We start from the raw sequence: 22,744 nt of genomic DNA on the forward strand, positions 1-22,744 counted from the left end.
GTGGCCCATTAGGTAGGTAGCTTCAAAGTTTAATATTAAAAGAATACTATGTAGCAAGCGCCTACTAAACCCAAATTTTTTTGGAATTACCCAGCTTTATTTACTGGGTGTGACCCTGTATGCTTGTGTGATATGCATACTGTATCGTACATGATACATTGGCGATCCTTCCCGTCAAGTAGGAACCGTTCAGAAGCCGTTGCTTTAAAAATAAGAGGGCTCCCGCGACACCCCGCCGTGAAAGAGAACCGCTATCTCATAAGGATAGCCTATAACTTCATGTTGAGTTCTAAGCATGAGTTAATTAATTATACTTACATATAAACTATAGTTACCTTGTATCTATCTCATTACGACTTTACCGATTGTAAGTAAATACCGCCCCTGACAAAAGTGGCCATCTAGTAAAACACTCTGCTACTACTTGCATGTAGTCACACAGTAACTACCTACCTAATTGGTATTATCTTTTTACTATAGTAGTTCAGGGTATAAGACGAACGTCGTTTAAATCCAGCCTCACGAACGCCACATATATCTTTGTAATAGAAGCTTGGAATGGGATTTAGAATGCCTTTGTTCTATTCGGCTCGGCTCGGTCGCGGACCCTTAAAGTCGGTTGCGAAAGTAGTTCCCTTGTTCCCGTCTGAAGGCAACAATCTGACGCGGCACGTGTTACGCACACCGACGAAACCACTGGCTGCCTGGCTGCCTAGGTAGCTTAATTCATGCTCTCATATGGCGATGACTCTTAAGCATATGATTTAATGCAGTTGTATTTCATCTTTTATGTAGGGTTCGGATACCAAACTGATCACTCGCGACCGAACTATGTCTTTTTGCCTCCCACCTCCCCATAGGACGCCAATCTGAAAGGGGGATCGGGTTTCGATGATCCGGCCAATCATAACCCCCTATTCCTCCTCGACTGTCTGAATTGGTGCGTAGGACGCGTGGCAGCCACCGATATCATGCTGTGTCCGTCACATATATCATAGCTAGGCTACGGTTTCTATTATGTTCCGACCTGTTCGAGACCGAATTACGTACATATTTCTGACTGTCTTGCGTGTCATGAAGGCGTTAGCTATTCGCCATGGTGAGTCGTACGTTACGCACTCCTTCTTGGAGCCTTGACATCTCTTTTGTATATAAGTGCTGGGCTGAACGTGCTTTAGATTAATATCTCATCTTCAGAAACAACAACATCTTCATCGCAGATCCAAACAACAGTCATCCAAAATGGCAAGCAACAACAACAATCAACCTCCCTTCTGGGAATTCATGCAATCATTTGGCCCAAACGGGGCTGGAAGAGGAGGTGTTGGCATTGACCACGCTAGCTTCGGCCCTCAGTTTCCCCCGGGATTCCCATTTGACGCTGCCCAGTTCAATCCCTGGATGGCTCATGGTTGGGGCCTTCGCGAAGGACATGGTAGGGATGGTCATCAACAGTATCGAGACGCACCCGGGACCGGTAGGGAAGAAGATCATGACGATACCGAAACGGAGAGTTCTCCCGAGACTCTAAGACACACCCCAGAGGAGTCAGTCACTGGCGATGCCCCACCCCCTCCGCCACCTGGAGCTTTCCCTAACCATCCTCCGGCTCCCGGAGCATTTCCGCATCCCCACGGACCCCCGCCGCCGGGTGCTCCTAACCACCCGCCTCATCCACCATTCCACCAAGGTCATCCGCCATTCCACCACGGTCATCCGCACCCATTCGGCCCTCGGCGAAGACGAGGAAGTCGATGTGGACGTGGCGGTCGTCGTGGCCCACATGCATCGACGGCCTATAGCGGTCCTTGGGACTTCCGTCCATTGATGCATGCTCTTTCTGCTCACCCATTCGCCGAAGCTTTTAGAGAGTACATGGTCCAAGTTTGCAGTGGTCCCTCTGGCGAATCGAACGAGCACCAAGATGAGATTTTCGCCCCGCCCGTCGACGTATTCAATACTGAGAAAGCATATGTACTTCACGTGTCTTTACCGGGAGCACTGAAGGAGGACATTGGGGTACACTGGAATGGAGAGAGGATCAACATTGCTGGCGTCGTATGCCGTCCGGGCAATGATGAGTTCCTCCAGTCCTTAACTTCCAGCGAAAGGAAGATTGGTATGTTTGAGAGAAGCATCAAGCTACCGCCTCCTGGAAGTGATGAAAAGGAGGATATCGACGGTCTCGGCGTCTCCGCTAAGATGGAGAACGGTATTCTTATCGTAACTGTTCCCAAGATTGAGAAGGAGTGGACTGAGATCCACAAAGTTGATATCGAGTAAACAATGGATATCGTAAAGCGGAAGGGCGCATGTGATGGTTGGTTATGAATATTGACGGTAACTCTTATAGGATAATGGAATGGTAGGCGTTAGGAGTCGCAGGTAGCACACACCCCTAGTATAGCAATAAATAATTGATTACTTTTTTAAAAAAAATATACTTTCAAGTTTTCTGCGTCGCTAGAAAGATCCCTTGAGACTGTCTTAATAATGATAACTTAGATTTTTGCTTGTATCCAGTTTGACACTCACCTAATACTGTTTTACATTCCACTAAATGTGACGGGATAGTCTCCCTTTTTCCGCCATGAACTACTACTCATAGTGACGATGCGGCTGAATATAGATGGAGTATAGATGGAGTATAGATGGAGGGAGAGAAGGGAGAGGGCTGAAGGGAGAGAGCTAGACTGAGAGCTGAACTTTCATTGCTGCCATTTCATGCCTTGGTATCTTCCGTTTCCAGTACGTCCGTGTCGAGTTCTTGCATGACTTCGATCACCAGATTTAGACTATCCATAAAAGAGTTGACGGCTACGCGAAGCATCCTATTGGTGGTGGCTTTGTACTCGGTTCGTAGAATATTTCGCCCTATATCTCCACTGCTGGTATCCTCATTCGACTGGCCAATGGAGAAAGTTCGCTTCACCAGAGGTGATAACTCTTTGTCGACTTGCAATGCCTTTAGAGCAATAGATGCTAATCTAGGTGTAGGGAATGGGACTTCAATTGTCCTAAGAGGCAGCGTTAGCCTCAAACCTCAAGCCTTCAAGATTACTTATTATTGGATTTTAATTGTGTACTATGTATGAAACGTACAGTGCACAAGGATATTGTATTTCCGCTGCTGTCGAGGCCATGGTAGTAGTAGTGGTAGTAGTAATAGTGGTGGTATGGCTTGGAATGCGGATTGCGCAATGAGCAAATAGGTAGTTGGAAATAATGAGGTTGCAGTTGTGAGCCGCGGCGGGGAACAGGCGGACAGGGAGGGGTAGAACCAGGTTTCCCTTCTATGTTCCGATAGGGATGATAAGATAAGGTTTGATAGGCTAGAAAGGAAAAAGAAGAAGAAAGGCATTGGAATTCAGCTGCGGCTTATTGCTAAGGCCAGCGTTTCAGCCACCTACATAATGCAATTAGAATTTAATTGGTAAATGTGGAGTGGGTCCGAGACGGTTGCTAAGCAACGGCTTGACCGGTAAACACGACAGGAACAACAGGAACAACAGGGTGCTTAGGGTTACGAACTAAACCCAATACAGTAAGAGGTCAAATGGGAACGCTGTGCGACAGGCTTGGACGGGCTGCACAAGCGTACAGCGTACAGCTCTGACCCATGTCTCTCTTTTCTTACCCCAACAATAACAACAATCAAATAATAATAGAGCAAACCCATACAAAAAAAACTACAAAAACATCGTTTTTCTTAAAACCCGCCCGTTGATGATTTACATCATCCACCTCAACCTTTCCTACTAACACACTTTTCTTCTTGCTCGCATTTTACTTATTCACTATTACTTCTCGTTGTTGGCTGATACCTACACCCATACACCCATACACTGATACACTGATACACATCATTTAGACTAATTACCGATACATGAACTGTTTGTTTATCGTATCCGTATTTAGAATCATTGCTTGACCGATATCATTAAACGATCCTTCCGGAACAACTTTATAAGTTTCCGCTTGCTACCTTCATAATATACCACAAAGCCTACGTGTTTGTTTATGCAGGGCCGTTGAAGCTTCCCGTCCTCCCGTTCGAGTCCATACCCGACGGGTGTAAACAAAAGACGAGCTCCTAATCAGGAAACGACAAAAGAAAGGAGTAGAAGCAGAAGCAGAAGCAGAAGCAGCGATAGCAATCAGCATTCAAGATGCCGCCTTCGAGGAGTTCCAACTCGGGTCAGGTCATTGAATATATTCCTGGTATGTTTACTTTGCCTTTACCCTTTGCATTCGCTGCATTCGCCCATCCGTCGGCACGTCCCATATCAGCTTATTCATTTTTTTCGCCTCTTATTCGTATTATCCTACCTATATGTACATGGTCCCATCATCCTAGTCACATTTATTATGTCCTTTGATTCCTTGAGCATCTGCCTAACGCAGATCGAGCTGGGGAATCCTGTCTCTCCTGGCATATGCCCTGGCATCTCGCAACGCCCTTTACATCCTCCATTCCTACTTAATTCGGAAGTATTTCCAGTCACATTGCTAATATACGCAGACCGCCTTTACCTAGCATCCTACCTTCATCCTCCTACAGCCGACACCGTCTTTCCCTACTCCGAACCACCACCAACTCGCTCACCCACTAAGCGATCACAAAGAGCTGTCGACGGGCCTTCACCTGCTGTGTCCAAGTCTGAACGACACCCCCCTTACTACTTTACGGTTGATGACAGCCTCCTGTACAATGCATTCCACCACGACTTTGGCCCACTTCACATTGGTCACCTGTACCGTTTCGCTCTGCATTTTCATGATGTTCTTGGTGCAAAGGAAAACCAGCACAGACCAATCGTGTTTTGGAGCCGCGCAGACCCGAGGAGTAAGTCTGCGGATATGTGTAAGAAGAAAAAAAAGAGCTGTTATTAACAATTTTGAATAGGTCGGGCTAACGCCGCTTGTTTACTTGCCTGTTATATGGTCTTGATCCAGTCCTGGCCCCCTCACTTGGCCCTAGCACCAATTGCGCAGGTTGATCCACCTTTGATGCCTTTCCGCGACGCTGGATACAGCCAGGCGGACTATGGTATTACTGTGCAGGACATTGTGTACGGTGTGTGGAAAGCCAAGGAGGAAGGCTGCTGTGTCTTGGATAACTTTGACCTGGACGAGTACGAAAAGTTTGAGCGAGTAGAGCACGGTGACTTCAACTGGATCACGCCTCACTTCTTAGCATTCGCATCTCCGCAACACAGCCCAGTAGCACGCATCACAGAGTCGTCAGAATTATATGATACTCTTCCTAAGACACTCTCCGCGGTCGACTCTCACCCCAGCCTCCCTCAATCCTTCAAGAACGTCCTAAGACACTTTTCTGAGCGCAGCATCGGCCTAGTTGTCCGGCTAAACTCGCCTCTATACTCCCCGTCCTACTTTGAGGCGTTAGGGATCCAACATCTCGATATGATTTTTGAAGACGGTACTTGCCCTCCCTTGAGTACCGTTCGAAAGTTCATCAAGCTTGCACACGAGACAATTACTGTCCGGAAAAAGGGCATTGCGGTCCACTGCAAAGCCGGTCTTGGAAGAACCGGATGCCTGATTGGAGCATATTTAATTTACCGCCATGGGTTCACAGCAAACGAGGTGATTTCCTTCATGCGATTTATGCGTCCTGGCATGGTTGTTGGCCCTCAACAGCATTGGTTGCACATCAACCAAGGTGTTTTCCGAGAATGGTGGGTTGAGGAGAGGATAGAGAGGAAATTAAGAAAGGAACTAGCCGCGGCGAACCAGGCGCCCAGCACACCTATCCGAGCCATGCAAAAAGCTACTTTAAGCCGAAGCGCTCAAGCATCCACACCACCCAGCAGAAGCCCCTCAAACCGCACGCCTCTAGGCGAAATGGATGGTGAACGCCGTAACGCGGGTGCGCAAGAAGACTACTTGCCTGCCCCGACACCGGGTCAGCCGCGGAAGACGAGTCGCATAGACCGACACCATCCTTACCAGCGAAATGCAGCTCAGCCTTCCCCAGTTGAGGAGGAGCGTGAAGCGACAGAGAAGGATACGGAGGTGATTTCCGTCCACAGGCGATCCAACGATGCCGAATCCGGAGAGGAATGGCTCCTACGCATGCGAACGCATCGCAAGACATCGCATTCGCCAGGCCGCAGTGAAAAGATAAGATCAGTAAGCCAAAGCACGACAACAATCTATCAGGTCATAGATAATGATGCATCTAATGACGCTGAGAATATTGGCAGTGCTCGGCCAAAGACCATCGTGGATCATGTCACCGGTTCGCCAACACGGTCGGCGAGCGCTTCAGGTGTATTGACCAAGGTCAGGAGCAGCAAGCGAACAGCCGAATCCAGCCGTAACAAAGACACGGCGGGTGTACGCAAGACGAGCGGCCGGGTTGGCAGTATCAACGCCAGCTCGAATACCAACTCGACGGCACGTAAGGTTTCCGCGATATAGGAAAGGGAGTCCTTACTATTGCCGAACTGAGGGTTAAATGGCTGTTTGATATTGCGGTTTTTTAATGGCATATTCGATGATAGTTAGACTCCATGGACCAGCTATTTTTTCACGATGACGACTATGACGACTAAGTCACGGTTCCCTGCATATGCGTTTGGCGTTTGGGTATCAACGAGGTATACGATTATTTTTTTCCTCGGCTAGAGACAATGGATGCTACTTCTCCTCCCTTCGCATTTCCCGAAGATGTTTTTAATCTTCGCAAGGCCCCCTTCCCTTGCTTGTTATGCCTGCGTTTCTTGTCACTGGCGGCGAGCTTCTCAGATATTGAAATGTTTGAACGACTAAAGGCGTTACGGAACTACTACTAAGGTATCGGGTTGGAACGGACATGAGCATTGTTTTTTTTTTCTCTTGTTTTTAATCTGGGGCTGTTTTGATCCGCCATGTTTACTCTGTCTTGACTCCGTAATCGGCAGTTTTTGTTGGAAAGCGATGCGAGCAGAAGAAGCATTGGAGTATTAAAAGGGGGGAGGAATCGAGTCGAAGTGTAACCATTGCCTTTCTGTTTAGATAAGTACGCGCATATGATGAATATTTTCTTCGTTCAATCTTCCAGTTTCGTTTTGCTTCTTGAAGCGGTGAAACCTTGCATGCGCGACTTGAGCGAGACTCGCATTGCCTGCCCGCGACCCCAGCCGAGGTCAGCAATATCATGTATGCGGACGAAGATAGAAAAGGTGATCAACAGTCACCCTAGTCCGTTCCCTGTCTAGTTGCTCTTTAATGTCTTTGTTAACGGTATAGTTCTATTATTTTGACGTCAAGGAAATCCCATTTTTAATAGGATATTTTTGCTCTATTTGACTTTTTTCACGGTTTAGAAACACGTTTAATTTCTAAGAGAGCGACTCCGTGTACGGTTGTTACGTCGTGCTAATTAGCTTCGTTGAACCAGAACCAGGAGGAATATACACAGCCCCCCCAAACTCACAGAACTGATTAATCACTTCTCCGAATCTTACACTTCCCGCTCAACGGAACGCGGAGATCCCATCCGTCCATTGTTATATTGGAGCAACCTTGGGACGGACTCTAAATTCGCTGCGTGTAAGCGGAGAGTAGTAGTAAGTGGTAGCACTGCGGTCGTGGAGGGGAGAATCAACGCTACGCCACGAGGGAACGACGTTGCTTGCTCGCGTTTCCTTTCCTTTCTCGAATCGAGGCTCTTAAGATCCCGGGTTCCTTGCATCTCTTCTTTGCTTACCTACCTCCTATAAATCGGATCGTCTGGTTTTGTGTGTATGTATGTATGTGTGTGAGCGGAGAGGAGGGGAGGGGAGGCACAGGTAAACCACCTCTAGGTAAACACCTTAACTTAGAAAACCGAAAAGGGTGTCGTCCAAACCAAACCCCCTCCACCACTCCACGAACGTTCGCATGGGTTTATATGGAGAGGGAGGGGAACAGAGCCTCCGCTATACACCACCATTACCCCCTACCCCATACCTCATGCTAACCTTACCTGACTTCAGGTTACCTGACTTTAGGTATTTACCAAGGTACCCAAATTCTCCTCACTCAAGCCCGACACCTCGAGCTCGCCTTCTATATAAGCATATGAGCAACCGTCAGCCGTCCGAACCTCGCAGCGTCCCCCGCGCGCCGCCATAGTCAACGCCAGCGCCAACGCCCGACCAGCCATGAAGAGCTTCCGGAGCGCTAACCCGCGGCGCACATTCGCGCTCCTAGCGACAATTGTCGTTGTCGTTGTCGTCGTCGCGGTGGTTACTCCCACGGCTATATTACTGCCGAGGCGGTATCGCGAGGGGGCTGTTGACAAGGCCAGACGAGTGAGTATTACATTTCTCCCCCTCTTCTTTCCTCCCTCCCTCCATTCCTTCTCTCTCTCTCTCCCTCTCTCTATATCTATCTATTTATTCCACCAGAGCTTTTCTACCTATGCCAAAGCAAAGAATAAATTAGATAAGAGAGCGCTAAGAGTCTCGTAGACCCCCTCGCACCCCGCGGTCGCCCGCGTGAACTTGGGATACGCCCAGTACCAGGGCTCGCTGGTGGGCTCCGGCGGCGGCGTCGCCCAGTACCTGGGCATGCGGTACGCGGCGCCGCCGACGGGGGACCGCAGGTGGCGGGCGCCGATCGAGCCGGCGGTGGACGATTCGGGGGACCAGGCGGCTGACGCGGTGGGTTTATGTCCTCCTACTTCTCTGACCGGTCGGTAAATGAATGTTATGTTATGTTATGTTAAAAACTCCAAGGAGGAGGAGGAGGAGGAGACGGAGACGAAAGGAACATAGAAAGAGGAAGAGAGAGGAGGAAGAGGTATAGTATAACCTAGCTAACGTACGGAGCGAATCTATCTATATAGTTTGGCCCTATCTGTCTGGGCATCTCGGTGCCGTATCCCAACGGCGGAGCGCAGGACGAGGATTGTCTGTACGTCAACGTGTGGGCGCCGGCGAACGCTACGCTTGAATCGAAACTGCCTGTGTGGCTGTTCATCCAGGGCGGAGGTTTGTCTTTTTCTTTTCTACTTCCCTTCCTATCTATCCCCTCCATACCTCTTCTCCTATTTACTTCCCTACCTTAGGTACTTTACATAAGACAACAACAACAACAACAACATCAAGCATCTCCCTATCTAAAATTTTCTGTTTTCTTCTTCTTCTTTCCTTTTTTCCTTTTTTCCAAAATCACTAAAAACACAAAACAGGCTACACGACCAACAGCAACGCGAACTGGAACGGCACGGCCGTGGTCGAGCGCTCGGGGCGGAACATCGTGCTCGTGAACTTCAACTACCGCGTGGGGCTATGGGGGTTCCTGGCGAGCGAACGCGTGCGCGCCGACGACAACGGCCAGGCGCAGGGGGATCTTAACGTCGGGCTCCGCGACCAGCGCGAGGCGATGCGCTGGGTGAGGCGGCACATCGCCCAGTTCGGAGGGGACCCCGAGCACGTCGTGATCCACGGGGCGTCGGCGGGCGCGGGGTCTGTAGCGCTGCATTTGTTGATCTCGTATGCGGAGGGGGAGAGGGGGGAGAGCGAGAGCGAGGACGGGACAAGTGATGGTGATAGTGGCAGTAGCAGTGGCAGTAATAAGGAGAACCTGTTCGTCGGCGCGATGGGCGAATCCCCCTTCTTCCCCGCGCAACCGACCGTCGCGGACCTAGAATGGCAATTCGACCTGGTGCTCTCGCAGACGGGATGCAGCGACTCATCCTCCTCCTCCTCCTCGCAAGACGCCATGTCCTGCCTCCGGAGCAAAGACACCGCCCTCCTCCAACAAGCCGCCAACACCCCCTCCCCATTCCCAGGCCGCCCCGGCCCCCCCACCGCTCCCCTCCCCCTGTTCTTCTGGACGCCCTGCACCGACGGCCTCCTCCTGCCGGACTCCCCCTCCACGCTCTTCTCCCAGGGCCTCTTCGCCGACGTCCCCGTCCTCATGGGCACCACCTCCGACGAGGGAACCGTCTTCGCCCCCGCGGACATCGCCTCCGCGGACGCCATGGCCGTCTTCCTGCGCAGCAACTACCCGCGCCTGACGGACGCGCAGGCCGCCGACGGCAACTTCTCCGCCGCGTACCCGCCGGAGCCCCCCCTGCCCTTGCACGAGGCCTGGTTCCCGTCGGCGGCCGCGGCCTACGGCGAAGCCACGTTCGTGTGCCCGACGAACTCGTTCCTGTCGTCGCACACCCGGCAGCGCCGGGGAAACTACTCGAAGCGGGCGTGGAGCTACCGGTACGACGTGTACGACGCGCAGAACGCGGCGCGCGGCCTCGGGGTCCCGCACATATGGGAGGCGTGGGCGGTGTTCGGGCCGGACAGCCAGCAAGGGGGCGCCGGGGCGGGGCCCGCGAGCTACTACCACGAGGCGGCGGGCGTGGTGCCGCTCGTCATGGACTACTGGATCTCGTTCGTCCAAACCCTGGACCCGTCGGCGCTGCGGACGCCGGGGGCTCCCGTCTGGGAGCCGTGGGACGATGCGGAGGACGAGGAGGACGAGGAGGAAAAGGGGGCCGGTAATAATGGTGCTGGAAGGCGGTTGCTCATGCAGGTGGGCAATTTCTCCATGGAGACGGTGCCGGGCGATCAGCGGGAGAGGTGTGATTTCTGGGCAGGGCTTGCGCCTGCTCTACAACACAAGAGAGTGCAATAAAACTTTGGACACTGCCTTTTTGGAGTTTATGCTCCTGTTATGATAACGTTTTACTCGGTCAAGCATGAAGGTTCCAGTGATTTAGCGATATTATGGATAATTTTTTGAAATAGTACATAACAGGTACCTACGAACAATGATATATTCGTCATGTACATTCACAGCAGTGAAATACTCAATATCCGTTAGCCATCTTCTAAAACATCTGGGAGGTAAGTAGGCCAAGTTCTACATGATCTCTATCAAAGAATCTTTTTCTTTAGGCTTTTTTTTCTATCACTCTTATCTAGAACTTCTAAAGTGCTTTAGACCACCTCGTTTCGAATATAGCCACCATACTCAAGCGACGTCCTTGCGAATCCCACAAAGAACTACAAGGTATCATCGCTCCCTTACTCAGCGAAGAAGGTGTTGTATCGTCGCAGAAGTCAAAGTGCTCAGGGTCGACATATGTCAACTTCGGCTTTAGCACGAAGGCAGCAGCGTCAGTGGATTCCAAGCCCGATACTAGTTTGAGCAAAGACGTCGTAACAGCTACTGCAGAGCGGCCCACAGCGTTGCTGAGGGGTAGCTGCGGAATATCGCCTTCGATTGCACGGTAGACCGTGGCCGTCTGGACAAACACGTCACCTGAGGGGGAGTCGACAACGACGTGGTGCAAGAGGGGATCGTCCGACGACTCTCCACCGCCAACGGCATACAACCGGATAGATCCGACGCCTACGCTCGCGAATCCCAGATGCGCATGCCACTCCACACCAGCCGAACGCGGTAACTCGTCGACTTCAGCCGAGAACGCAAACGGCAGTAGCCTGTGGGCCGCCTTGCCATCTTCGGCATTAGCGTTAGCATCTGCATCGAAATCCTTCAGGACCTCCCAATCAGGAAGACTCGGTCTCGAGGCGGTATCGTCACTGCCGCTGTTACCGTATGTCATGTACGCAGGATTGTACTTTCGATCCCACGGGTCCGGCTCCTCCAAGGCCTCTGTCGACAGACTAGAGGACGCCACGTGCGCTATGCTCCACGCCGCAGAAGCAAGCAGCGCACTGCGTCTCGCTTCCGACCGGAGGGCCGAGCGCGGAAAATATGCCACGGCGCTGCTCCACCATTGGACCTGCATCTCACCGCCAACACGCCAGAGATGCTGCAGCGCTAGGGTAATTTGCAATGAGAGGCTACTGCCGCCGTCTTCCAGTACCGGAGGCAGGGTCATAGAAGCGGGTATCAAGGGTATCTGTCCCGCGATGGACACCGCAAGAGGCGACTTTGAGTTTTGGGCATCGTTATTTTGACCCTCGTCACCACTAAGCAGGGGATACGCCACCGCCTGGCTGTATGGGCCAATGTTGGCTGGTGCCCAGTATGAGCGTGATTGAACGTGCAGACCACGTCTTTCATTTCGCTTCAGGTGAGGTTGAACGGTGAGCAGAACAGCTATGTCGGTGCCTTGAGGTAATAACTTATCCCCGCACGAGATAGTTACTCGAGCAGGAGGGTTAGGTTCACGAAATAGAGGTCCATAGAGCTTGTTGACAGTCGGAAAATCCGTCATGTGCCTTAACACGATGACGGAGCTGACGATTGCCGTTGACGGTAGAGCATGTTCGCTTAGCTGTCGACGGACCTCGTCAACGATCCTGGCTGTTTGGTCTTCGATACCCCCGGAGCTTCCAACAAAATACCAGTCTTTGCTACTAGGCTCAATGTATCTCAAGCGAGGCACATTCGATGGAAGCGGTAATAGTGCCTGAGATAGACCGTCATGACCGTACGCGAGCTCGCCCTCGTCGCGTAGTGACTCAAGAACAGCCTTGAATTCTAGATCAAGCAGTTCCGGGATGCGAACACCAAAGCTATCTGTCTGGGACGATGTATCTAAGTCCGGCTTCATCTCAACTTTAGCCTTACGTATGCTCAGCCAGGCGCTTCCGCCGCCTTCACGTACAATACTTGTATCATGTTCATCAACTACTACTCTGCCCTTAAACAGCACAGATGGGCCGTCTACGACGAGGGTCTCGAACTCGCCGCCTTCTCCTAGGACGGCACCCCGCCCCCCGTCGCCTCCAAAGCGTCGGAGCGCGCGGCGGATGCGAGTAACAGCGGGCTCACTAGCCACATTTTCCCATAAAAACTCTTCTCCTAGACCAGCGCTAGCCACTTTCACGATGCGTGCCTCTATCCCCGCGGCCGCCATATCGCGGAGTAGCTGCGCATCATCGTTCTTATTAGTAGTAGTAGTACCTACAACTTGATCATCCGTAGCAGCGATGTGTAATGGAAGCTCGGGAAACTGCCACAGATACGCCAATGGCACTAAGCCCAGTCTCAGGGCCACGGATTCGACGCGAGTTCGTTGGTACGTCGATAGTATAGCGCCTGTACATAGAGCGTTGACATCCGGGTGGGCCTCGAGAACAGCACGCAATAGCGGGACAAGGGACTCTGTCTCATCCTCATCTGCTTGGTGACCATCAGGGTCCTGGTAGCTGATACCGTGGTCCACCGCTGTTCCCAGGATAGGCTGGCGAAATAGAGGTAGTCCCGTGGCCTGTGCATACAATGGAATAACTTGGTAACCCACGGTCTGGTACATGAAACTATTCAGGTCAGTCTCATCTTCCTCGTGACAATTGTGGTCTATTTCCGGTGCCGGGTCTGACGAAATAGTAGAGCATGAAGGGTGCTGGGGGGCTAGGTCCACGCCGGGAGTGATCCGTATGGTAGTAGTGCTAGTAGTGTTGCCGGCATCGGCCCTAGTTCCCTCTTCAGCTTCGCTTCTTTTTGTTGTAACAGTAGTAGTATCTTTGATATCGCTATGATTGCTAGCACTGGCAACTCTGGACAGTGGGTAGAGGTTAGCTAGAGCTACGACACTGTGCCCATTTGCCAAACAGTGAAGAATGGAGTAAAAGCTATCCTTTCCACCGGAGACCAGCGCGACCACGCGTAGGGGTCTATCCGGTGCCATGGCATGGGTATTCGGTAATTGCAGAAGGCCTGACAGCTATCAATTCCGGAGAAATAGAAGCAGAAATCGAATAGTCCACCAGCCCTAGCAGGGTGTCATTTCTCTGTACTAAGAATGAGCGGAAATAGCAGTTTCAACTATATCGACTATCGCGACTTCAGGGTGGCACGATTACCTCACTTTTCCTCGCTATATCTTAGGCTATATCTCAGCTGATATCGGCGTGATATGACTTGATATATGAGATCTTCTAAATAGCGTTCTGGACAAGGAGCTATGACCTTGCTGCTTGTGTTGATAGGGTTTAGGCGAAGCCTAACAGACGAGTCTATGCTAATCTATGCCGGCCTATGACTTAGTCTATAGGTATCTAGTCTATGCGGATAAGTTCCTTAGACGGTGTCGGGTTAGCGGGGTTTTGGATTGATGCGAGATTGCGAAGCTAGAAGTTTTAGGAACCGATTTTGTATCAGCAGGCCTCGGAACAGAAAGATGGCTCAAGATGCTAAGAGGTAAGTTAGCCAGTTGGAACCGTTCTACCAACGATAAACTAGAGGATATACGAGTTTACTACCTCGCTAGTTATCTTAAATAGTACCTAGGTTAGGTACCAAAAGTCCCTCCGTTAAATATCTACCTAACCTTAGGTACGATACCTAGGTGGGTAAGAGGTACCTAATGCTTTTCATAATTTTTGAAAAGACGAAGTTTTTAAAGTTAGTATGTGTTTAGTGAAAATAGTGAGAACCTGGAGAATAGAAGAATACCTGAATAGGACGGTTGACAACTTGAAGGTTAGGTACCTAAGGTACCTGCCCCAAGGGCTAATTGTTGGACTAGAGCTAGAGTTAGGTACCAAACGACACAATACCTTACCCGTCAAACTTCGAAAAAGTACCCGTATGTATCGACCTAATCTAAGGTAAGATTATTTGGTTAACAATTGCATGCTTTACGTCCAGTATGACACAATACACTAGTTAACTAGTACAATACTATACTACTTTGTTGACACACGTCATACGCATTAGGCATTAGCATTAGGTAGTTATCACAAGTAAACATCACCAGTAAACAAACATCACAACGAAACACACATCGAGTTATTTTAAAGGTCAAGTTTATTATTTGTTATTGGCGACAAAATCCATTGCTAGATTCAATATCCTATCTCTTACATAGGTCCTTGCGCAGGGCTATTCTTCTTGTGACCAGCACTGCCACGAATGCCATCGCAATAAAAGCAGTCGGGAAAATAAACCGAGTAATAACTTAGAAATTAGACACACGAAGAGGGGGGACGCAGTGAAGGGGGGAGAAGGGAGGGGGGTCTCCTCGAACAAACATCCTCCTCCTCCTCTTCGCACTGATTCGTGTCCTACCACGAGAACGGCTGCTCTGCCCCGCCTCGCTGTAGCGATTACAACGAGCGTAAGAGAATTATAAGCCGCCGAGTATAGTGTATAACATTGCTTTCCATGGCTAATTTCGCCTCTTTATTTGTTGTCAAAATGCCCGCCCAATTCGCGCCTCATCACCTAACCCGTTGTATCCCTTTAATGGCTGCCTTAGCCTCTCCCTTGAGCTTTTTTTTGTTGAATAACCATCGTGATTGGAAGAAAAAAAATGTTTTCACAATAATGGTACAAGAAGACAAGTCGATGCTGAAAAAAATCAAAGTGCAACTTTTGTAGTCCTCTCTACCTAGGCCTTGAGACCAGATCCATAAATGCGCTATGTTGGGGGGAATCGGTCGAATGTGTGAAAGTCATTATATCATTAGTGGGCGTACGCCGAGATCTCTTATCGATCTGCAAGGCGTGTAAATCTGATCTCAATCCTTCCCGAGGAATTTGGACGATTTATTCAGATCGCTTGCGCTTCTTCTTGCCCTGGCTCTCACTGGGAGATTCGTCCGATGAAAGATCGCTAGCGCTACCGGGAACTTCGGATGCCACTTGGAACAGGACTTTTCCGTAGTTAGCGTAATCTGTCTCTCCAGCCTGCATCAGGTCGAGTCCCTCTTCACTGGCATCGATGAGGTTCATAACGATAGCCCCGCTACCGTGAGTGCGTGCGTGTTGAGATAAGTTGTCGCTTCGAGAGAACTTCTTGCCGCACTCGTGACACTCAAAAGGCTTCTCTTGCGTGTGCAGAGAGCGGTAGTGTCGCTTAAGATGTTCTTGTCGGCGGAAGCGACGGTTGCATAGCTCGCAGACAAAGGTCTTGCTAGGGTCCTCAGTTAATGATTGCTTGCGGCCTCGGCGGTTGGGTGGGGCAGGAAGAGCAGTGGGCGCGCTCGAACCCGATGTTGATCCGGCATTGCTGCTGGCTTGAGTAGTGTCATTTTGGGCCGATTGTTGTTGCTGCTGCTGCTCGTCGCTCTGACCAGAGCTAGAATCAGCAGCAACATTCATGACGGGAACTGCCTTGCGCGATTCCTTCTTTGCCTTCTTTACCTTCTTATCCTTGTGCGAATCGGACTCTGTTGAACTAGAGCAGCAGGAAACACCAGTAGCTGCTGTGTCCTCAGTGTCAAAATCGCTCTCAGCAAAGAACGACTCGTGACCCAAAGACAGAGTAGTAGAGCAAGTACCAGAACGCGGTCTCTTGGCGTCGGCACCAGAATGCTCGCCAATGTTGACTAGACGGTTAACAAAGTCGTCCTCAGATTCCAAATCAGAGATATCCTCAAAAGTAGGAAGTCCGTGATGAGGGTCAGAGCTGAAATCGAAGTTATCAGGGAGAGATTGTTTTTGGAGAGCGTCACCCCTGAATTCCTCTAATGCGACAGGGGCAATGAACTCGGATGATAATGTGGGGTTCGATACACCGCCAACAGTTAAATTCCGAGGGTCGCAGAAATCAATGTCTTGTTCCGATGCAACTGATCGTGCATATGGAGAGGGTGACGGTGATAGAGAAGGGCAGGAAGTAGGCGAAAGGTGATCGTTGGAGAAGCTGGAATTAAGTGAATGTACCTGAGAAGATTGCGATTGAGATTGCAGGTAAACTGTACGAGTAGAAAAAAAATTAAGGTTAGCGGCCGAAGTCCCTTAGGCTCAAAAAAATAAATAAAAAATAAAGATAGGTGAAGATAAGCGGTGTATTTTCCCAATCCAAGCCCCGCCAAACCCCCCCAAAAAAACTCAATTACACATTTCTCGGCTTGTATTTTTTTCAAAGTTGACCTTTTAACAACGTATTCGCCTTGTAATGGGTAATTCGTAAAAAACGATGTCGGGATCCGCCCAGGAAAAAAAATAATAATCCAAATTTAAAAGAATAGGAAACCTACCAGGTGTTAATGGAGGTGAACCACAGTTGGCCCAGTCCAAATTCTCCAAGCTTTCCGGCATGGTCTCAATATCAGTCTTCACCATCTCGCATCCGTCAAGTCCGTCTAACCCAGAGAACATGGGGTTTAGCGGTGTGGCTAACATATCGTTCGTGTTGCATGGGCTACCCATTGAGCTACCCGACGTTGATAGGGGCGGTGTAGCCGGGTAGTAGAAACCGTCATGATCACAGAGCTCAGTCTCCAAGGCTAGTTTCATAGGCTGGCTCTGTAATAGCATGGCTGGTCGTTGTGTCGCTTGAGGCGATGCCATAGGAGTCATATTACTGGGAACGGCACCGAACACCTTGGGTGGCAGAGGTTGTTGTGAGCAAGACGAGTTTGGCCTGGAGTAGATCGGCGTCGACGGCAACGTAGGTACGATAGGGAATACCTGTTGTTGTTGCATCTGTTGAAAGCCGGGCTGTTGACTGAAGTGACCGTGGTGCCTGTTCTCCGGGTTGGGGTCTGGTGTGTAATAGAAGAACGGCGTCGGTCCCATCTGCGAACTCATCATAGTTGGGTCCATTGTCGTGTCTGATATACCCTCCTGTCAGTCTTCAAGGACGATAACCTTTCAACCCTTCAAGGAACTGACCTGGTACCGGAATTCGGTTACGTTTGCTGCTAACTCTCTAGAGTGTTGCCGTGACTTCGTTCGTTTATATATTAAGTATATTGGTAAGTTGTATTGTACAATACGTTTTGGGGCGGTTGGCCTAAAGATGGTGGTTTCGGTTCCTGGATATCTGAATGAATGAACGGTCCTTGATGTATATCAAATGACCATCTAGTTTGCTTATGACTCGGTGTGTATGCTGCTGTACATGAACCCTTATATTCCTCGACTTTAAAACTTCCCGTATATTATCGTCAAGCAGACTGCTGGCTTGGGAGAGGATGGGGTGTGACTTCGTTGTATACTTAAAGAAGGGCAGGATGTTCGAGGTGTGATCGAACGATTCCAAAAAAGAAACTCGAGTCGCAGAAGAAACAAGAGAACCGATAGGGTTATGAAGAAATAGAAGACAACCTAAGTCGACTGATATGTCGATCACGGACTAGGCAAAAGAGTAATGAACGTGGTTGAAGCGAACCTTGAAGAGGATAATGTAAAATAGTCGAAGCCCGCCCAGATCATCTATACCAGATAAAAGAGCCCATCGATAGGCACTGGAGGGCCTGCGGGTGGAATGGAAGACCCATAGAGAACCCACCACTCAAGGCCACCCTTGTCCATGTCTCACTTGGGGAAAGCTGACAAGGGGTCCAAAGATGGTCCTGGTCCGTCTGGGTCGTAGGTACCACTGGGCCGACCTTGTCTACTGCATGTCTGGGGCAAAACGGAAACATGAGATGAGTGGGTATGTTGACTGGTACTATGTGGGCGCAGCCACCGAGCGATTCTAAATCTGGACGGCACTAAGAAGGAGGAAAAGTACCGCGTACTGAGAGGTACTTTATACTATGTTCCCTTGTATCTATCTCATGCTCATAACCTGATGTAGGTGTTAGAGGTATTAGGTATCCCAAATTATGCCCTTCCCATGTTTATCCCATGTTTATCCCACGTTATCCCATGTTATGTCCACCTCTCTCTTTTTATTGACGGGCAGCAGAAACCTCTTGTCCGACTGGTCGTATACCTCTGTCTAAGGTATTGCATAGTGCGTATAGTGCACACACCTTTAAACTCCGTTGGTTTGTACGCAAGCGCGAGCATACGACACCTTGCATATCGCCTAGCACACTTCAGAGATGATACGGGCTCTCAGACCCGACCTGGCATCAAGAGTGCATAGTAGAGCTGCATTCGACAGCTATACATGGGGGGTTGTTGGCTATTCGTTTTTGGAGTATCTTGTTTAAAAATTATGTAAGTCCTAAGATAACGAATATACGGTGAAGCATGAGGTTAGTTAGTCTTTAGTTCGTTATCTTATAGTTCCAAGACGTTATTCTTGAACATAATTCGTCATAACCATTAACGTCTCCAACGTGTATGTATAATATACCACGCAAGTATATATCTGCCAAGAAGTACAAGACTTAGACAGTCTATACATATCTAAGAGGGAGGTATTCAAGTATATGGTAAATACCAATACCTACCATGGCGTGCGTAAAGCATTACATGATGCATAATTAATACATAACAAACGGATGAGTGAGACTATGTCCATACAGTAACACCTCGGCGGTCTTCCCCATGTGCTTTCTAGGGCTCCTTTAGGAAATTGATTGTCGTGGATGGTACCTGACTGCACAAGTCTTTTTTTTTTTCTCAGGATTTTCTTGTATGATTGGAACATGCATACATATCTTCTACGTCGTATGTATTGTATTTGTACAGCAGCAAACCGGCACATTTGATAGGTGGATTTGGCGAGCCACACAATTTGCATAATTCGTCCCTTTTTGCCAAAGCATTAACTAGTGGTGGTGGTGGTGGTTGTATTGCCAGTGGTTGTGTTCGGCTGCAACATTGCACAGCCAGTCGCTGAACGCTGTCCAGCCCGCGCGCGACGCGGAGTCCTCTGCGCCAGCCCATGGTGCCTATCCAGTAGAACGGCGTGATGGAATGCAGGTACGAATAGCCAGGCGTCGCGCCATGGATCACATTCGTCACTCGGCGCCCTCACGAGAAAAAAAAAAAAAGAACTGCGCTTATAATTAAGCCTCGGACGACCTTCTAGGCGTGTCGATTGGATCAGGGACGACTTGGTATTGAGAATATCATATGGTTCCATATGTTCCGGGACAATAGCTGATAACGATGAAAGGCTATGAAATGCCATGAGGAGTTATTAGACCATGTATATCTCGGGACAGGCAAACAAAACTAGCTACAGTGTAAACAATGGCAAGCTCGTAATTGTAATGACGTTGATCGCCGAAATAACCTGCCATCGATATCACTACATAGTATACGGGAGTTCTGCAGAATACCAAGATACCTATGGGTACCTATGCAGCCGAGCAGGCGGTTCCGAATTTGAAGAAAAAAAAATCGCAAACCGTTGATGATTGGATTTCACTAATAGGCTGTGAGCTGCTGAATGAAGATTTCATTTAGGTGAGGTAAGTATGGTCAGCATGCAGTCAGAGGCAGCCTGCCATCGCGTGTGTAATACAACAGTATCGGACATCGTATTGGATATAGAATGCCAATCCATACGTTTTGGTGTGAAGTAGTTCCAGTAGATAAAAGCCAATGATGTTCGTGTTTTGCCTAAGCTGGCCTCGCATTGGCGGATTGTCCCCAGATTAGCTTGTGATGAAAGTAGATTTTCACAATCTATCTGTTAAAAGCGGTTGCATCGATTGGAATTGGAAACATAGGATTAGCCCCCGAACATTTGCGTGAGTGGGCAAATCCTAAGGGGAAAAAAAACGCGCGCGTTCCTGATCTGCAAGCACTATACAGCGACTCACTATTAGATGCAACCTATTCATCCAGAGAGAAGAGCCTAGAGACGCCGATGATACTATATCTGCCTAATCACGTTGAGGGCTTCTGTTTATGGGACGTGCTCTAGTTAATTGTCCGTTTTTCTTCGGTGTGTCACAATAATCACAAGATTGGGTTGGCTGATTCCAACTCTAGGCTTGTTCTGATATCGAGTTCCAAAGTGCTTCTACCCGATTTTACAAGAGTCAACGGGCTACTCGGCGAACATTCTATTACATGAGATTATACCCCACATAGATAGATGTGATCGAGAATCCGATGGGCTGGTTCTTCGCACCGATTCAATGGAAGCGTGTTCTATGCAGGCGACAATATGACAGGACTCGATAGTTGTTAGGGTTAAAGGTTTAATTAGATGTTGATGTTGATGAGACCAAAGTACATGGCACGGCACCGTGATGGAGCGGAAGGGTGGACTGAACTTGAACAGTGGATGAGTTGAGCTGAGGTGAGGTAAATCTAGCAGTTTGATGATCTAATGTTGTTTAGGTGGCAAAGAAATAAGCTTCTTTTCTTAACTTGAGTCTCTCTCGCTCTTCTCTTTTTTTGGCTCAACTTTCTTCTTAGCTTAGGTACATAAAAAGTAATGTGATTGTTACGGGACTCGTCATCACCACCAAAGGCGAGTTCCTTCCTGCCTTTTTCGTACCTCGGGATCTTCTAATGCAGTCATTGGATCCTGATACCGTTTTTCTAGAGCACCTTCCGCACACGGCTCGGACTCGGAACCACTACAGAAAAATTGAAATTGAAATTGAAATTGAATTGATGTACAGCTGAGGAGGAGCAATGAAGTTACTTTTTTAACTTTTTGACCCGTCCGCCACGCGGGCAGTTGGAACGGCTCAACGTGGTGACCTCGTGTTAGTTTACAAACATCATCTCCACCAGTTTGCTTCAAAAACGCCATTCGTAATCATTTACATAAGTTGATAATAACTAGCTGATACCAACTTTCCGGATCTTCAAACAACACAACTAGACAACGTGCGCAACTGTCGTCACGCATGACATATGACACAATGACCGTCTAAACGTTCAAACGAATATCGAAGCAACTTCTATCATAGCGTAATTATCTAGTGATACACTACGCTCGTCTATTGCACCCTTACCTTGCTATCGCTTCTAACATTTTACCATGCGTCTGCCTCCGGAGGTATAAGTATGGCATATGCCGTATGTACATCATAGAGCATGTACATACATGTCGTAGTCATTAAGGATTCTTCTGTAGAGGGGCTATGTCAGGGCACACAACGCTGCATAGTATTGTGGTATTGTGCATTCTCAGGTGCTATCGCAATCCGAAAGGGTGCTGTTTGGGTACCATCAAAGCATCCATCGCTCGTTTCATTATTTTTGCCGTGCATATTAGTGCATTCGCCAATGCATTAGCCTTGGCATTGCATACGTAAGGTACATAACGTACTCTATACATATGCGTAAATAACACAAGCATCAGGCATGGATGTTAGTGCATAGATTATGTACTATACAAGGTTAGGTATGCATTAACATAATCCATCCATCCCATGGATATCGTCAGTGCTGTACATACGCTACCTGTTTGTAAGGTACATATTTTATGCTACGTCGTACTAACATAGCGGTGGAGCGGTGTTTTATCGGACAAGAGTCCCAAATCAGGAAGCTTTTATCAGGTCCAGACAATCATTCCCTTATTCCAATTCCCACCGCCCAAAAATGCCCTACCTAACAGGCCTAGGTCGACTGGTAGACAACTAGGTATAACTACACTAAACAATTCACTGGGACTCCCGACTTACAAGGTACCCATAAACAAGTTCCGTGGAAGCCTTCCGGCTCGACAGGACCCCCAGCGAGAGCCCTCATACCCAGGTAAGTTAATTTGCCTCCCATTTATGCGGCCTGTTACCCGGCTCCCACAGTGCTGGAAACTAGAATACGTAAGGATATGGATGTTTTCCGGTTCCATCGATAGTTGACAGAAAACGGATCAAGTAGACGAGTAACTACCTAGACCTAAGACGACGAAGTAGACGATGAAGTAGGTAGACGAATGACGATGTACTGGTTGGTGTGAGGTACCTGATCGTCTATTACGACTTTCTCCACACTAATCGCATTTCTCTCGGCCTATTCATCGACCACCTTGTACCTTGCATGCCAAATTGTGTGCCTGCAGATTCGTCCTGCAGGAACGATGCAGCAGCGGCAGGTTATTACTTTACAGAGTAAAAGCATGGCAAGTCGGTATGCAAGCAGGTAATTGATCCGGAGCTTAAGATAATCTGACAGTTGTGGATTAAAAGGTACCGAGAAAAAACAACAACCCCAAATGTGATCT

The 22,744-nt window shown here is 48.9% G+C and overlaps 6 protein-coding genes across 6 annotated transcripts; 3 read left to right on the forward strand and 3 right to left on the reverse strand.

Moving 5' to 3' along the window:
• The first annotated feature begins 894 nt into the window (after nucleotides 1-894).
• On the forward strand, nucleotides 895-2,491 carry F4812DRAFT_346119 (HSP20-like chaperone). Its single transcript, XM_047931662.1, has 3 exons — nucleotides 895-978; nucleotides 1,081-1,106; nucleotides 1,179-2,491. Exon 3 carries the CDS (start codon nucleotides 1,243-1,245, stop codon nucleotides 2,281-2,283), a length of 1,041 nt encoding a protein of 346 aa, XP_047791079.1. The 5' UTR covers nucleotides 895-978; nucleotides 1,081-1,106; nucleotides 1,179-1,242; the 3' UTR covers nucleotides 2,284-2,491.
• Nucleotides 2,492-2,722: 231 nt separating this feature from the next.
• On the reverse strand, nucleotides 2,723-3,143 carry F4812DRAFT_458293 (Pcc1-domain-containing protein; the record flags this gene model as incomplete). Its single annotated transcript, XM_047937342.1, has 2 exons — nucleotides 2,723-3,017; nucleotides 3,103-3,143. The coding sequence occupies 2 exons, from the start codon at nucleotides 3,141-3,143 to the stop codon at nucleotides 2,723-2,725; spliced, it is 336 nt and encodes a 111-aa protein (XP_047791080.1).
• An 805-nt stretch (nucleotides 3,144-3,948) lies between these two features.
• On the forward strand, nucleotides 3,949-6,553 carry F4812DRAFT_346151 (phosphatases II). The gene is made up of 3 exons (XM_047931663.1): nucleotides 3,949-4,221; nucleotides 4,523-4,846; nucleotides 4,907-6,553. Exons 1-3 carry the CDS (start codon nucleotides 4,170-4,172, stop codon nucleotides 6,445-6,447), a joined length of 1,917 nt encoding a protein of 638 aa, XP_047791081.1. The 5' UTR covers nucleotides 3,949-4,169; the 3' UTR covers nucleotides 6,448-6,553.
• Nucleotides 6,554-8,044: 1,491 nt separating this feature from the next.
• Nucleotides 8,045-10,777, forward strand: F4812DRAFT_346219 (alpha/beta-hydrolase). The gene is made up of 4 exons (XM_047931664.1): nucleotides 8,045-8,303; nucleotides 8,463-8,654; nucleotides 8,840-8,984; nucleotides 9,185-10,777. Exons 1-4 carry the CDS (start codon nucleotides 8,154-8,156, stop codon nucleotides 10,627-10,629), a joined length of 1,932 nt encoding a protein of 643 aa, XP_047791082.1. The 5' UTR covers nucleotides 8,045-8,153; the 3' UTR covers nucleotides 10,630-10,777.
• Nucleotides 10,778-10,924: 147 nt separating this feature from the next.
• F4812DRAFT_450713 (adenine nucleotide alpha hydrolases-like protein) lies at nucleotides 10,925-13,603 on the reverse strand (the record flags this gene model as incomplete). The annotated part of the gene is made up of 3 exons (XM_047936122.1): nucleotides 10,925-11,242; nucleotides 11,324-13,251; nucleotides 13,459-13,603. The coding sequence occupies 3 exons, from the start codon at nucleotides 13,601-13,603 to the stop codon at nucleotides 10,925-10,927; spliced, it is 2,391 nt and encodes a 796-aa protein (XP_047791083.1).
• A 1,569-nt stretch (nucleotides 13,604-15,172) lies between these two features.
• Nucleotides 15,173-17,773, reverse strand: F4812DRAFT_346253 (uncharacterized protein). The gene is made up of 2 exons (XM_047931665.1): nucleotides 16,902-17,773; nucleotides 15,173-16,616 (listed from the first exon to the last, which is right to left on the reverse strand). Exons 1-2 carry the CDS (start codon nucleotides 17,467-17,469, stop codon nucleotides 15,466-15,468), a joined length of 1,719 nt encoding a protein of 572 aa, XP_047791084.1. The 5' UTR covers nucleotides 17,470-17,773; the 3' UTR covers nucleotides 15,173-15,465.
• Between the last annotated feature and the right edge of the window lie 4,971 nt (nucleotides 17,774-22,744).

The sequence above is a fragment of the Daldinia caldariorum genome, assembly GCF_022478825.1.
Source record: "Daldinia caldariorum strain CBS 122874 unplaced genomic scaffold F4812scaffold_6, whole genome shotgun sequence".
Classification (NCBI taxonomy): Eukaryota; Fungi; Ascomycota; class Sordariomycetes; order Xylariales; family Hypoxylaceae; genus Daldinia; species Daldinia caldariorum.

Coding starts and splice junctions, on each gene's coding strand:
- F4812DRAFT_346119 (XM_047931662.1), top strand. CDS start 1,243: ATGGCAAGCAACAACAACAATCAACCTCCCTTCTGGGAATTCATGCAA.
- F4812DRAFT_346151 (XM_047931663.1), top strand. CDS start 4,170: ATGCCGCCTTCGAGGAGTTCCAACTCGGGTCAGGTCATTGAATATATT. Junction 4,222..4,522: donor GGTCATTGAATATATTCCTG/GTATGTTTACTT, acceptor TAATATACGCAG/ACCGCCTTTACCTAGCATCC. Junction 4,847..4,906: donor GAGCCGCGCAGACCCGAGGA/GTAAGTCTGCGG, acceptor AATTTTGAATAG/GTCGGGCTAACGCCGCTTGT.
- F4812DRAFT_346219 (XM_047931664.1), top strand. CDS start 8,154: ATGAAGAGCTTCCGGAGCGCTAACCCGCGGCGCACATTCGCGCTCCTA. Junction 8,304..8,462: donor CTGTTGACAAGGCCAGACGA/GTGAGTATTACA, acceptor AGAGTCTCGTAG/ACCCCCTCGCACCCCGCGGT. Junction 8,985..9,184: donor GCTGTTCATCCAGGGCGGAG/GTTTGTCTTTTT, acceptor AACACAAAACAG/GCTACACGACCAACAGCAAC.
- F4812DRAFT_346253 (XM_047931665.1), bottom strand. CDS start 17,469: ATGGACCCAACTATGATGAGTTCGCAGATGGGACCGACGCCGTTCTTC. Junction 16,617..16,901: donor TTCACCTCCATTAACACCTG/GTAGGTTTCCTA, acceptor CTACTCGTACAG/TTTACCTGCAATCTCAATCG.